At 39.5% G+C, this 15,114-nt stretch overlaps 1 protein-coding gene across 1 annotated transcript; it reads left to right on the forward strand.

Annotated features, from left to right (window-relative positions):
• The first annotated feature begins 449 nt into the window (after positions 1 to 449).
• Positions 450 to 12,177, forward strand: LOC145486347 (solute carrier family 23 member 2-like). Its single transcript, XM_081464989.1, has 12 exons — positions 450 to 565; positions 3,162 to 3,278; positions 3,800 to 3,957; positions 4,910 to 5,001; positions 6,035 to 6,102; positions 6,604 to 6,760; positions 6,857 to 6,881; positions 8,538 to 8,658; positions 8,740 to 8,896; positions 8,974 to 9,227; positions 9,744 to 10,017; positions 11,105 to 12,177. The coding sequence occupies exons 1-12, from the start codon at positions 530 to 532 to the stop codon at positions 11,413 to 11,415; spliced, it is 1,770 nt and encodes a 589-aa protein (XP_081321115.1). The 5' UTR covers positions 450 to 529; the 3' UTR covers positions 11,416 to 12,177.
• The last annotated feature ends 2,937 nt before the right edge of the window (positions 12,178 to 15,114 follow it).

Raw genomic sequence — 15,114 nt, forward strand, 5'->3', positions numbered from 1 at the left:
TGGGAATTAATAAAAAATCACACCATTGGTAAATACTTGTTGCTAAGCACACGTGCACCTAGGGCTCTAAGACAGGAATTGTGACGATTGTGGGACAGTAATAACTGAATATGATAGACCATGATACGTTTTCAAGCCTGTTCAATGCCATTTTTAGCTATTGATTTAACATCACTTGATGTTCATACAATATTGCCAACACTTGAGTTTGTAAGGGCACTTTTAAGATTTCTACAGCCGTGTTGCATTAGAATTTGATACTGTTTTGTTTCTATTTTCACTGCAGAGACATTATGTTTACTCATGTTTATCGGTTCCTACGTCTTCGCACGATAATCATTGACCTTGACTGCTACAATATTCCTGCGTCACGATCTATGAATGTTATGTAACCTAGCCTGCCTAATTAACTGTGTCCATGAAGTAACGTGCCGTTATTTTGATTTCAGTTTTTACCGATTCTGTGCCACTCTACAAGAACGAAAGTTGAGTCTGGTTCATTAAATCAAGAAAAATCGTCGTTTTGTGCATGAAAGGAAAAGCAATGGAACTACAAGAGAACCAGGTATGTGAAGCGGCACTGATTTCGTAAACCACGACATACTTAACAATTAACTTACTAAGGGAAGCAGCAAGCGAGCAACCCAGAGCAATGTCAGTGACCTTTGAATTCAGTATCCAGTGATGTATACAGTGTCTAATGTATAATGCAAGAGTCTACCATCCAGTGTCCATTAGTCTGTTAGTTAAACCGCCGGTTTGAATTTATTGTTTTGGCTTGCGCCCGAACAAAAAGCGAGGGTAGTGACGAAAGCGAGGTTGGTGACGATTTTGGCCAACGTACTAAGACATCAAAAGTTAACACCACGAACAAAGTTCTCACTCTTTTATGATTCTTGTTTTAGGTGTGTGTGTGTGGGGGTGGGGGGGGGGGGGGGGTGGGAGGGCTGACAAACCACGTTCAACTAACATGAATAATTACATCAGTGTTCTGAATGGAATATTTAAAACTCTTTCTAATTGCGCAAGTAATCGGGGCGGGCCATCAAGTACGAACACTTTCTTTCTCTTTACTAAATTTGTCGCGGAATAAATCCGGTACTGTTCTATCAGTGTCTTCATTTAACTTACGTTTAGCAAGCATGTGAATACAAACGTATTGCAAGACAACTTATGCAAGCCAAAACGTAACGTCAACAATGACAAACCAAATCATGGTCGCATGTCGTAGGCTAAGGTTTTAATTAATGAGCAATACGAGGACTCTTAAATAGAATAGATAGAATATAAACTTTATTAACTTGTCAATACCTTGTAGCCTAGGAAAATTCCATACTAATTTTGGGACACAAAATAAATAGAGGAAAAAAGAAACCATTTAAAAAATATTCATAGTAAAACCTTTGAGAATGTCTAATAATATAATTATGCGGGTATTGAAAACGCTCGGACATATATCTATGATGAGTGCACTTAAACTATAGAGGAGTCGTCATAATTGCAGCAAAATCGTCCTAATTACTGAGGAACTAATTCTTAACTGACCGGCAGCATACTGATGTACAGGCTGAAATGTAGGCTCGATTACCAGCCGCTGTTCGGGAAAGGAACGTACACCGGACTCGAGAAAGCGGCGGAAATCGAGCCTACCTGAAATGCCAGTCATCTCCCGCTTTGGGTCATGTAGCAGTTTTTGCAAGGTCTCACATGAATGGCTCCATACACTTTACGGGAACAATAGAACAAACAACAGAAGCAATGTCCCTAGTCCTAAAACAATAACTGCTGCTGCAATAAATAAAATAATAACAGCTTACGAGACCTGCTACACTTCTGCCCGCCCTCGACCTAAAAAACTAATCTATAATTGTGCGGAATAGACTTCAGGGCTTCCTTTGTTAGACCCCATTTGTATATCCCACTTGTATGGGGGTCTCGGATGCCCGAGACAACTCTTTCGCCGAGTGCAACTTTATCTTCATCTTCCATCCTGTGATCTTCAATCAGTGGCAGCACCAATAAATGATTGACCCGGGGGGGGGGGGGGGTTTCCCAGAAAAATTGGTTGGGGGTGTGCGGCCCGCTTCTCAAAGCCCTTACCCTATTTATGGCCAAAATCTGCGATTTTCTCTACCCTATTTATGACCTGAAAAAAGTAGCTTCTTCCAAGAGACCTACCCAATTCAAGACTAGAGTGCAATGAAAAACCATACCCTATTTATGACTAAAATGGCCAAAATCGATACCCCATTTATGACCAAAACTGCTGAAAACCCTACCCTTTGGGGCCGCACATTGCTATATAGCCCGTATATGGGAGTACCCCCCTCCGGGGGGTTGACAGCCAGAACAACTGTGACGCGCTTTTAAAAATGTCGGTACATTTGCTAGCCGTCCGTTGCCTTGAAACGACCATGTTCTGCGTTTACTGGAGAACGTGAGTGGTGAATTATGCCGTAGTTTTCCAATCGAAGTTGTTCTTGGCATTGCAATCACGCTTGCGTTAACTCCTTAATGCCGGTGCAAATTGCTTGGAATGTTAACCAAAAGGCCGTCAGTGTCTGATGTCTTTCTCTGGGCACCAATTCCCCGTTTCCTGATACTCTCGTGACAAACAAGTGTATTTACCAAATGGTTGTTGTTACACATCTCTCCAAAATTGAGCCGGACATGTTTCATTTAATTATAATGACTGACAACTGATAAATACCTGAAAATTTAACTCACAACTGATAACATTTGTAATGCTATGTGTGTGAAACTCTCGCACATGTGTGTTGGCAAAGTTTCGGTTAAAAGCCGCGGTCAAAGCTACCGATGGATCGAATCATAAACCACCTTTGTTGTATACCAAATAGTCTTTATTTTGGGAGCACTTGTTCGACTCCAGACGCAAAAGATCAGTTTATCGCTTTGGCAGCCATTTACCCAGGTCAGCGGAATTACCACCAAAAAAAGTTTAAGATCCATCAACTAACTGACTGACTGACCGAGCGAGCGAGTGAATGAATGATTTCTTCCCCAACTAACTCCTATACTTCCCTCTAGCTACGGATGACTCGTTAAATATGATCCGCAACATTGCACCCACACCATCATAGAAGTCACTTCCACTAGTTTTTCCCTGACTCCATATTACTCACATTCTTTATCCTGCTTAGAAGACACCTGAGCCTTATGCTCAACCACTGCCCCAGAAGAGAGCAAGAGCCCTTGGTTTATCTTACCTTATCGACGAGAACCCGCCATGGTACGCTTGCTTATTGTTGGGTTTCCAGGTGAGACTAATGAATATCATCCTCAATTAGCTTTCCTCAGCCTAGTGCAGTAGGCAATCTTTGTTAGATCTACAGATTGTCTTCCTTCCTATTTTAATTAACAAAGTATTCGATCGGATAACATTAGCATGGTGAATTTAAAATTGATGAAACATATCTGTACTGACCTTTATTTCCCTGGGACGTGCCAGGATTGGCTGTAGCTATTTAGCAACAAGACAGGTTGAGACGACACAGCGACTTTCAAGCGCTGGTTGGTTTTAATCCAGTTTAGTTCCACTTAGACGAAAGTTGCTACACAGTCATGCATGACTGCTACAATCAATAATAGCTAATTGTGCTAATTGTCCAGGGCGAGTTGTGAAGTTAACTGCAATGGCGGGACTGTGGTCCTTGTGCAGTCATTCAGTCTAATCTCCCCTACCTAGACAACCTTAACGTGAATACTGAATAATGTTGTAGCTGCAAAGTTATCAAAAGAAAAGCTACCTGTTCTGTCCTTTATTGCTTTCTTTCTTTAGCATTACTTGACCATGTTAGGAGGAACACTGGCGATTCCCTTCCTTTTGAGTGGTCCAATGTGTTTTGCGAATAACACGCTTGCCATAAGTGAAGTACTGAGCACTATATTCTTCGTTTCTGGTCTTGTAACTTTACTACAGTCTACGTTTGGAGTCAGGTATTGACTAAAACACAGTGTTTAGCTGACAATATAATTACGACGTTACAATGCCTGAAGCAAACGGTCCATTATATTGTATTCACGAACGGCAAAAGATAACGGATCGGCCTTACTCATGTCGAAATTTTCTCTCAGGTTTTAACGTACAGTCACCCATAACACCAATGTACTACCCTATTGTTCGATAGCACATTCTCCTGGGTGTTATGTCTTATCCATTCTCAAGAGTCTTTCAGACGGACGTACTGCACATACCTTCCCATAACTGGGGCCCGTTCCATATAACAATAGCACGCATTGATTAATATTTACCATTATTATATGGCTGTGTCTCACAAGTACTGGGAACTACCGAATTCACGAATTTGATTGGCTGAAATCGATATTGACCGCGGTCTAGATTTTGCCATCTAGACCGCCATCTAGACCGGTTTCATTTTGCGTTGAAAAAGTAGCAAACTAAAATACAAAAATGTTCGCCGTTTTCATTTATTTTCTTCTCAATCATTTATGGAAGTGCCAAAAAGCCTGATGACCAAAAAACAAACAAACAAACAAACAAAAAACTAAAGAGTACGAGCAAATTTCGGCAGGTTTAAGTTAAGCTCATCTCCGTTTGCAAGCAAAATGTTAGCAAACCAGTTACATTAAATGAATTAAAGTTTTCTTCTTTGCCATATAATAAACATCTTATTAACCGAGCTAAGTCGGTCTGTATGGGAGAATCTTGACCTCGGTCGTGAGTACAGACCTCACTGCGTTCGGTCTGTACTCACGACCTCGGTCAAGAGTCTCCCATACAGACCTCCTACTCGGTTAATAAGAGCTAAGTATAAAAGAATTGTAAAAAAGAGCTGTTGCTATTTTATTGCTAACTAGACGTACCAACTACCAATTACCCTCTTCGACGTAAAGTAAGCATAAAATAAGTAATGTTATATACTTACAGGCTCCCCATCGTACAAGGAGGAACTTTTGCTTTTCTTGCTCCGACGTTTGCCATTTTGTCTCTACGTCAGTGGGAATGTCCCGGAACTGAAGGTCAGTATCAGTCGTTTTTGCCACAAAGTTTGTCAAACGATTAACATTTTCTTTTAGAAAACAGCTTGTAAGAAAAGGTTCGTTAAAAGTTGTGTTACTATAACTCAATGGAAACACGAACTTTTGGTATTATATGGCTAGCTTCGTGAATGGGCAAGATGAATCAAATCCCGTGCTGTGATTGACTACTCGAGCGGGCAAGATGTCGCTATCTTGCCCGCTTCGAACTACCCACTGTGTCCCGCAAGAAAATTTTCCCCGAAAGCCATATCTTAAATCCTTTATTGACCAAGATTGTTCGGTCAAGATGGCCTGATATTGTCCTCGTTTTTTATTTTTTTGCGAGTGTATGGATCTCAACTCTGTCACTGTCCATAACCACGTCAAAAACGAACTTGGACCTATATCCAGCCATCTTGACCTCACGCTTGGCTAATATCCCACATATAGAACAATATTATATTCCGTACGTTAAGCGCGCTCGTCAAATTTTGCACTAATTTTTCACCTCCATGTAGATTGTTTTGTTAAGAAACATCTCAATAATCAGCAAAACGACTGAAACATTTTGAAACATTTTCTTTTTGAGATGATCTAATCTCAATGAGTAACATCGGAACGAAATTGATGAGGTGATCACTATGTTATTTACGGCATTATGACGAGTCTGAAGAAGTCCGGCAGAACTGTCCTTGTCGTCTGCTACTACCTGAACTGTAATTTGTATGTACTTCATAGTTAAGGCTAATCTTCTTCCTTGCTGACTCGTTTAAAGATGTATCAAGACGTTTCTCGATTGAAAGGTTTCGCTGTTTATGTAGACTGCGAAACATACTTATGACACCATCGACTGACTAACACTATTCACTTGACTCTGAAGATGACTTCCGCTCAGGTTGTCGAAACGTTAGTCACCAACAACAGTTCTTTTCAGCACTACCCTCACCCGGGCGACCACATAAGAAGAACTACACTTTCTGTTTAACATTCTATTTAGATTCGTACTTATTTTAAGATGTTTTTCTATTTATAGAAAATGATAACTCAACTGATAGCTCTACGATCAATGACGACGACATTTGGAAAAGGAACATGAGAGAGGTAAGGTTTGAAAGACCTCTTTTAGCTGAGTTTATTCTTACCTTGTTATAGAGAGCACTGTCATAATCACAATTGATCCTCATTATAGTGTTATGGTCACCAATCAATCCATACAGTCCTACTTTAAACATTTTCTCAAAGAAACAATTAAATTGTTTACTATTTAGCAAATAGATTCTATGTTGCCGTGCATCTGTTCAGTAATAGACCAAAGACAACGTGAAAATTTCGTAAGAATATCAGCCTGACCGCTCATGTGTTACTTTGTTTGTTCTCAGTCACATTTCCACATCATCTGTGATCTATTACCGAACAGACGCACGGCAATATGGAATCTATTTGTTAAATCTGTTTTATATGATTAAAAAAAAATGTTTATGACGTCATCTCTATGCTTGTCCTCCGATAGATCATCATCACAGGTAAGAACCTATCAAAGTGGGAGAATAATTTGACTTATAATCCGATGTGTAATTTCACATATTTTTGTTCCGATACTAGATCCAAGGCGCCATAATCGTCTCGTCACTGTTTCAAATCGTGATTGGTTTCACTGGCCTCATTGGTATTCTTCTTCGCTTTATTGGACCGCTGACCATTGCACCTACAATCACTCTGGTGGGCGTGGCACTCTTTCATGTGGCAGCCGAACATGCGGGTTAGTTATTGAAAAATCCAGCTATTGTTTATGAGACCGGGCTCTTTTCTCTGACCAATTAAATTGACTGTTTGGTTTTTTTGTTTTTGTTTACAGGAAACCACTGGGGAATTTCAATGACGTGAGTATTTATTAGAATGTCTATTCATCTGATTTTGGCTGTGATTGTGAAGCTTTGCGTCGCCCTTTTTTGTGTTAAAAGCCAAAATATTTCCACATGTTGCATATAACATAACTATGACCATGATATAATGATTATCTTCTTCCTTTGCTGGCGCTACTGTTTGTTTAATAAGTGCACAAAATCGTATTAACTAGACGATCCAAGAGATCGAGCGTTTACTCGGGCTTGGTATCGCAATATCAAATCGTCATCACAGCAGTTCTCGAGGCGCCAGTAGGCGCATAAGGACGTCAATATCAAATCGTACTCTACAACTATTGAGCGCCAAAAAAGAAATTGCCTGCTTGCTTTCGGTAAACAGCGTAATAGATATTTACATAATACTGGAGAGTGCTGTGTTTTGTGGAGAAAGATTTAGAAAGAATCATGCCTCATACGCATATCTCGCATACAGAGATGTCGCGCGTTTTCGGAACAGTTCGGTCCACGAATTCTACCATGAAAGCCAGCCAAATTGAGTTCAAACTACGAAAACACTACCAAAACTCTGAATACTAGCATAACGACAAATAGTCGAACACTTCAGATGTTGAAAAAGTCAAGGATATTTAACGCAGGAGTCAAGCTTAGATATTTACTATTAAAGTTGATAAACAGCTGAGAAGCTCTCCCTTTCATTTATTTCGTTCTAGTCGTAAATAGACTTCTCAATTAGATTACCAGTCACCTGAAAAATGATGGATGGCCTCTCAGCGTTTTCTTTCTTGAGTTTCTCTATCACAATCTCCCTGGCGCTGTGGATGACGAGTCCCATGTTGCTGGCCTGCAGGGGTTTTGACCAGTATGTTGCTGATGATGATGTTGTTTGGAGTCAGCATGGTGCTGTTAGTTCCCGCACGCTGTTTCTTGCACCAAACATTTGTGCTTGAGTACAATGGACTCTTTTCAAGTCACTTTTGAGGTCATCGATTGAGGTTCTTCTTTGAAAATTCGCCAGTACATCTGTGACCTCCAGCGGCAGAATACTCCGCCTTGCCTCGTTTTGTAGGCCTTTCATCGAGTCACGTACTCTTTGGGATTATCTTTCACATAAAATTCAATCTTTCATCAACAACTTTGACTGACGAAACTCTTAGTCATGCATAACCATGTACCGGTATGTACAAGTGGTGGAAGATTGCCAGCATAGTTTTTAAACTCTCAGGTTCGAGGTAGCCACTGCCTAGAGCAGTTGTAAATTTTATCCAATCGCTTGTGCTCTCATTCGTCTAGATTAGGGTTAACTTTTTTATCTCATTCACTTATTTTTGGCATACATTGTGGTCTGAAAAGGCAAAACAACTGGCACCAATTTGGTTTTCCAAAATTGGTTGGCGCTATAATTTTGTATTACATGCTGTAATCAAATTGTACCCCTTCACTTATTGATGCATTCCTCAACCAGGGACCAATCAGAAGCTGCATATTTTGCTGAGTACTGTATATTTTTCTTGAGTACCTTATCCTGAATAAATATATTATAGCTATCTGTACCTCGAGTTGCTGACAGACGAAAAAAATTTCCGCCTGCAGCCCAGATATTAGAGCATTTATAACATCTACCTCGTCTATTTGATTATTCTCTACGTTAGTGCGTGTGTTTGTGTGTTTCAGGACTATCGTCTTCATAGCGCTGTTTTCCCAATACCTTACCAAGGTTGAGATTCCAGTTCTCGGATATAGCAGAGCGCGAGGTTTTCATGTTGGCCGCTACCCATTGTTCAGATTATTTCCAGTAAGTATAGCGCTTTAAACATTTCGAAATGTAATTTTGTATATTTCGTTCTGAACTATCCTTGTGTCATGTGTTACGCAGGTGATTCTAGCAATTGCGGCATCATGGACAATTTGCGCCATCATCACTGCAGCGGGAGGGTTTCCTTCTGATCCCAGCATTCCTCAGTACATGGCGAGAATTGACGCCAGGACTGATGTGCTAAAAGAAGCCAAATGGTTCAGATTTCCGTATCCAGGTTAGTAAAAGTAACTGACGTTAAATAACTTTGCTTTCTTATGTTTGTACTGTTTAACACGTGGTGTATCTTTCCAGGTCAGTGGGGCACGCCTACGGTCAGTCTTGCAGGGGTGTTTGGGATGCTTGCTGGGGTGTTGGCCTCCATTATTGAGTCCGTGGGAGATTACTACGCCTGCGCGAGATTATCAGGAGCACCTCCTCCGCCAAAACATGCAATCAACCGCGGAATAGGAATGGAAGGAATTGGATGTCTCTTGACGGGAGCTTTTGGTAGTGGAAATGGTACAACCTCGTACAGTGAGAACATTGGAGCCATTGGAATTACAAAGGTAGATGATTTGCACGGGTCATTTACAATGCTTGTTGCTGCTGGTATGTACGTTGTGACTGTTGCTCTTTGACGACAATGTATTTGGGTGCTTCCCTCTGTGAAGATTGCACAAGACAGGGCTATGGACAATTTCTCTTGATGGGATAAGACAGATTAGCTTGTTTAATTTTGTCATTTGGTGCCTTTGTGACAGTTCCATCTTCACTTCTGTCTTAACGCCTTTCTGTTGCTTGTCCTCATGATCAACCACAGTTCCTTATTGCTGATTTGAGCAGAGATTGCCTGCTGGACGTTTTGTTTCTGTGATCGATGTCAAGCGAAGGGTATAATCCTGAGAGACCAAGTTAAATCTTTATAATTTTGTAGTAGCATTATAATTAATTTAACTTGTCTTCGACGGTTTCCAGGGGACTAAAATGGGATTTGGGTATGTCCTTTTTCGCAAAAGAAAAAATAGGATTTACTGGGTCTGGGATTTGGATATCTTCCAGCATAATGCCTTCTTTCTCAATAGGTTGGAAGTCTTCGTGTTATCCAGTTTGGAGCTCTTGTAATGATGGTTGTTGGTGTTCTTGGTAAAATTGGCGCGTTATTCGTCAGCATTCCAGACCCCATTGTTGGTGGAGTTTTCATGGTCATGTTTGGAATGATCGCTGCAGTTGGCATCTCGAATCTGCAGTTCGCTGACATGAATTCCTCCAGAAACTTGTTCATCGTTGGATTTTCCATTGTGTTTGGATTAGCTCTGCCACATTACATGAAGACTCACCCGAACGCGATTGACACAGGTATGATTTACAATGTTAAGTGTTGATGGCTGTTGAATCATTACAGTGCAGCAACGCCAACAACTACCTGAAACTTAAAAAAAAGTTATTCACAACCTCAACAACGGTCATCCCAACGCGAGTGACACAGGTATAATATACACTGGAAGACAATAATCCCTATTGCTTTGCCTGAGTGCAAATTTCTTTTAACGACAAACTGTACACTGACTCAGAACGGAACGCCTGCTGCCAGCGGTCGTTAGCAGTTACTTACAAACGAGTTATTCGCGACCTCAACAAACCAACCTTCAAGCCTGACCAACTGAACTTTGATTCACAGTAGAAGGATCCAAATTTATTTTGAAAGACCAATCACTGGAAACTACTGTAGCTTAACTCGAGTCTTTAAAAGGACCAGTAATTTCGTCAATTTCAAGGACCAGACTTGGGCTGATAAATAACTTTGCCCTACATTATTATGATAGCCACCGATCAGCTAAGGTTGCTAAAAAGTATACATTTACTTTGAGTTAAAACAATGTAAAATTCATTTTGTTGTTGCTTTTTTGATTTAGCCTTGCATATATAGTATTTTATTAGAATAACAAATATCGAAGGCACCTTTTTAAGTGTAGGGTGATTCCAAAAATGAATTATCCACGTAGAGTAGGTGTAGATGGCAAGAGTTTTTCGCTTGCCCAAATTTTCCATAACAATCAGCATGCTCCTGTTCCTGAATAGGTTGTTGGGCTATTTACATTGCATTTATTATAATGCCTAGCTCACTGAGTGGGCAAGATAAACCAAATCCTGCGCTGTGATTGGCTACCCGATTGGGCAAGATGGCGTTATCTTGCCTGCTCAGGATCTTGTGCTGTGTCCCGCAAAAAAATTTGTTCTTTATCCCCTATAATAAATCCTGTATTGACCAAGCTTGTTCGTTCAAGATGGCTGGATATTCTCGTTCTTTCTTTTTCCCGTCCCGGTCCATAAATACGCAAAAAAAAAATATCCAGCGATCTTGACCTTACGCTTGGCCAACAACCACTATTTATGGGCTTATAAGACCTTATAGCTGAACTTTAACGACATATATCTTAAACAGGAGTTTCAGAAATCGACCAGATACTGACGGTCCTGTTCTCAACAAGCATGGCAGTGGGTTGTATCGTTGCATTGATTCTGGACAACACCATTCCTGGTACCATTGAGGAACGCGGGCTCAAGGCTTGGAGGCAACACCTGTCAGATGACAGTGACGAGTTTCGAACAGCTTCTATTAAAGTCTATGATCTGCCGTTTGGTCTCAATCGCATCAGTGACTACAAAGTGGCTAAGTATTTGCCTTTTCTGCCGTACAACAATGATCGCTCGCCAGCAGCCGATGTGGAGCTAAATCGATGGCGTTGCTGCTAAGCTGTAGAATATGTGAGAATTTTAACGCGTTTACAAGAGTGAGAACCTTAACTTTTAGTTAGCTGAGTAATGTCTATAATAATGTACATTATTGCATAGACACGTGTTTTATTCAAATACACTACCCACAAAACTCGTACGAAATTACATCTGGAAAGCAAGTGGAGTATTTTCCAAATCTTCCCTGGTGAGGTTATTGGTGACGTCTTTTCTAGCTTTTTCACGGTTGTTTGTGCAATCAGTCAGTTTGTCTAAATAATAAATAGAAAATTGCACTGTCGTTTGAAGAAATGAATCTTATTTTCTTGTGTTACAAGCAATATCTTACTCACTCGCTGCACGCTGACCCTAAGTTAGTCAGATAGAAAGCCATATATCGACCACTACTTTAATTTGTCATACAGACAATTATACAAGCTACGATATTGAAGAGACATTTAGAAAGGAAATAAACGAATGTTACTGCTACTGTTGTTGCTGTTGTTGTTATTTGTTGCTCTTGTTAATTTGATGCTAAGATTGTTAGATGTACATGTGATCGCATGACCATTGCATGGGATAAACACAAATGAGTCTTCTTTCGGTGGTGGATAAATAGTTCTAATTTTTACCGCTTTAACCTTCGATCGGCTTCTTGTTCTTGGCTTTTTTCTCCTACCAAGTAAGGCAAGACCCCTCCCTTGATCTTCTTACTACTGGGTTTTGATATACACACAGCTGACTTAAACCGAAAACATTTAAAAGTCGAAAAACTATTTATTATTATTATTATTATTATTATTATTATTATTATTATCATTATTATTATTATTGATACAGCATGAACTACAATAGGACAATTAAAGGAGATACAAAAGATAATACAGAAGGTAATGGTGTGTGTTACAAAAAAAGTACAAAAAAGAAAAGAATTGCAAACTAATTCAAAGTACAACATTTTAAGTAGGAAACAATTACTACATTAAGAATGAATTAAATTAATTAAGAATTAAATTAATTAATAACTTAACTAAGTAAGTAAAATGAAAAAAAACTCCAATAAAGTCTTTCCACTTTTTGTTGAAATTGTCAGAGGTTTTATTTTTAACTGCTATTTGTTGTGAAGTATTTAATTTGTTCTTAAGTAAAGAAGGAAAGCCGTCAAAGGGTACATCATCGCTGTCTTGGATAGTGCAAAAGATATAATACGTGGCCACCAAGGTGACATAGTTTAAAATGTCTTTTGATTCTGTGGTGTTATCATGCCAGCCAAAAAGGATATTACGTTCAAACCACCAAGTTTGAAATGCAGACCAGAAATTGGAAATTACAGAACAAAGGTAAAATAAGTGAAGCAATGTTTGCGGTTGCATTTTGCATAGCTGACAGATTTCAGAATCACATAGCTTCATACGGAAAAGGGAATGCCTAGTTGGAAGTATGTTGTGGATAATTTTATATTGAAAAATTTGAAGCTTTGTTTCGAACGTGGTAACAAAGGGAAGGTTATAAACTTTCTTTAAGCATTCTTTCGAGAAACCATATTGTAGTAATTTTGGTTCAGCAGTTAGGGGTTGGAAGTAGTGGTCTATAATTGCTGCATAGACAGCGCAGGTGGTGAAATTCTTAGACAGAGGAGGTTCTTGTGACGCGTTGACATTTTCAATTGTGATTTCTGTGCGTCTGATTGTGCGTCTCCAGCTTGGTGGAATGGCGCTTATTAAACCATAGTAGGCTGTAAACGGGACATGTAGCTGAAAGATTCGTTGAAATTTGTCATGTGATAAGAAGTTAAAATTTTCGTCAAGCAGGTCATTTATATACATGATTCCAGTTCGCTGCCATTGTTTTAAATAGATCATCTGTTTATCTATTAAAATGTTTTTATTGTTCCAGATAATTTCGTTTTGTTTGTGTATTGTCTTCTAATATAATGGGTTTGTTTTCTTGCCAGTACTTTAATATTGCGTTGTAGAAGGGTGGTACATTATTCAAATTCAGTAACTTAACATCATATCTACAGTTTAGTAAGAAAGAAAGACCGCCGTGTTCCCCGAAGAAATGAAAAACTATTTTTACTTGTAACAATATTTCTTACTTGTTATACTGTGATTTCATTTGAATAATTGGAATATGCAGAACAAGTTTTTCAGAGGAAAAAAAATGAAAAGAAAAGAATATCGGAAGTTTTGTAAGGAATCGTATTCACTGTCTGTTCGTTGCTAAAAGGAAGATCGATTCTAGTCCTTGTTGTTCGTTTTTTTCCCAGCTCTTGATTACGAGATATGAAGTTTCCATTGACAGAGCGATAGCGAAGAGCTCAAAAGACGGAGAGAAAAGACGAATAAAACGAGCAAACTTTGGTAAATGTAAGTTCAACGCAATCAAAGCACCAGCTGAATAAGAAATTAAGACGTTTTTGCAAATTCAGAAGTAAAACATACTCAATACAAACCTAAGAGCGACTTTAAAACGCCTGTAAGAAATTCTAAATTTTAAATCTTTAAATTTGTTAGTCAATAAAATATGCTAAGGAAATTGAAAACATACCTGTCAGTGGGTTCCTCCTTCTTCTGATCAAATGCTTCATCCTATACTTCGCAAGCAAAATGGCAGCGACCACGACCGGGCTACATTAATAAAGCGACTTTCAGCGAAATGAAGTTTCCTTGTTTGGCCATAAAATAAACATCTTATTAGCCGAGCTTGGTCGGTCTGGATGGGAGAATCTTGAACTCGGTCGTGAATGCAGACCTCAGCAATGTTCGGTTCGTTCCGTCTGTACTCACGACCCTCCCATACAGACCGACCAAGCTCTGTTGTTGAGATGTCTATGTCATGGCCATACGATTAATGAGAACTAAATAAATTTATCAATGAACAGTCACTTACAGCCGTTTTCACTTGAGTGTCGAAAAGTAACTGGTTTTGCATTTCTACGCTGCATGATTGGCTTAAACCACTCGCACCACTTTTTCATCCAGTCAGAGAAAGAACCAAAATCAATTGTGACTCGGTCGCACGTGTTTTACCGTGCTTCGCATCAGCTACAACTATTACTTCGAGACTTGATTGACATATGGGATTGTATGTGTCCTTTGGGATTGGCTAAAGAAATTATTTAAAGTGCACCTAACCCCAAAAATTTTTGTCCGCTAAAACGAATCTCCTTGTTATTTGAAATAGTTCTGCGAAAAAATTTTTGGATTCCGTTAAATCCTCGATTTTCTGTGCCCCGACGAAATCTCGAAAATAGCTCCAAAACGCCGCCATTTTGTTTCACGACCGAGTTTGAGGAGAATGGGTCTAGCGGCTCTTGTGACGTCTACCCAGGAAGGTTGGATATCTCACGTCCTCTCATTTCCTTCAGGATGGTGCAATACACATTCGAAACGTGCGCAGAAACGCCTTCCAGAGGTGCTATCGGCTGTTGCAGCAATATTCCAGATTTAAAGAAAGATATACTGTACAATTAACTGACGATGATCGGCTAATGGTGCAACAAAGACGTAAACGATGGTTGATTTTGTCGAACCGAAACAAGCGAACTGAATCTGTGAGAACCATTGAAGAACTCTCACTGGAATTTGTTCCGCAGACTTTCGAACGCTATTTTCATAAATTTTCTGCTTAAAGCTAACCAGCAATTTGTAGAAATACTACCTACAACCTATATCTTCCAATCCCGCAGTATTTGTAACATACAAAGTTGTGTGATCC

This window comes from Orbicella franksi, chromosome 5, assembly GCF_964199315.1.
Source record: "Orbicella franksi chromosome 5, jaOrbFran1.1, whole genome shotgun sequence".
NCBI lineage: Eukaryota > Metazoa > Cnidaria > Anthozoa > Scleractinia > Merulinidae > Orbicella > Orbicella franksi.

Excerpts from the sequence above, each read along its gene's own strand:
- LOC145486347 (XM_081464989.1), top strand. The coding sequence starts at position 530 with ATGAAAGGAAAAGCAATGGAACTACAAGAGAACCAG. Across the intron at positions 6,103-6,603 it reads GGAAAAGGAACATGAGAGAG|ATCCAAGGCGCCATAATCGT; the intron begins GTAAGGTTTGAA and ends TTCCGATACTAG. Across the intron at positions 8,897-8,973 it reads GTTCAGATTTCCGTATCCAG|GTCAGTGGGGCACGCCTACG; the intron begins GTTAGTAAAAGT and ends GTATCTTTCCAG.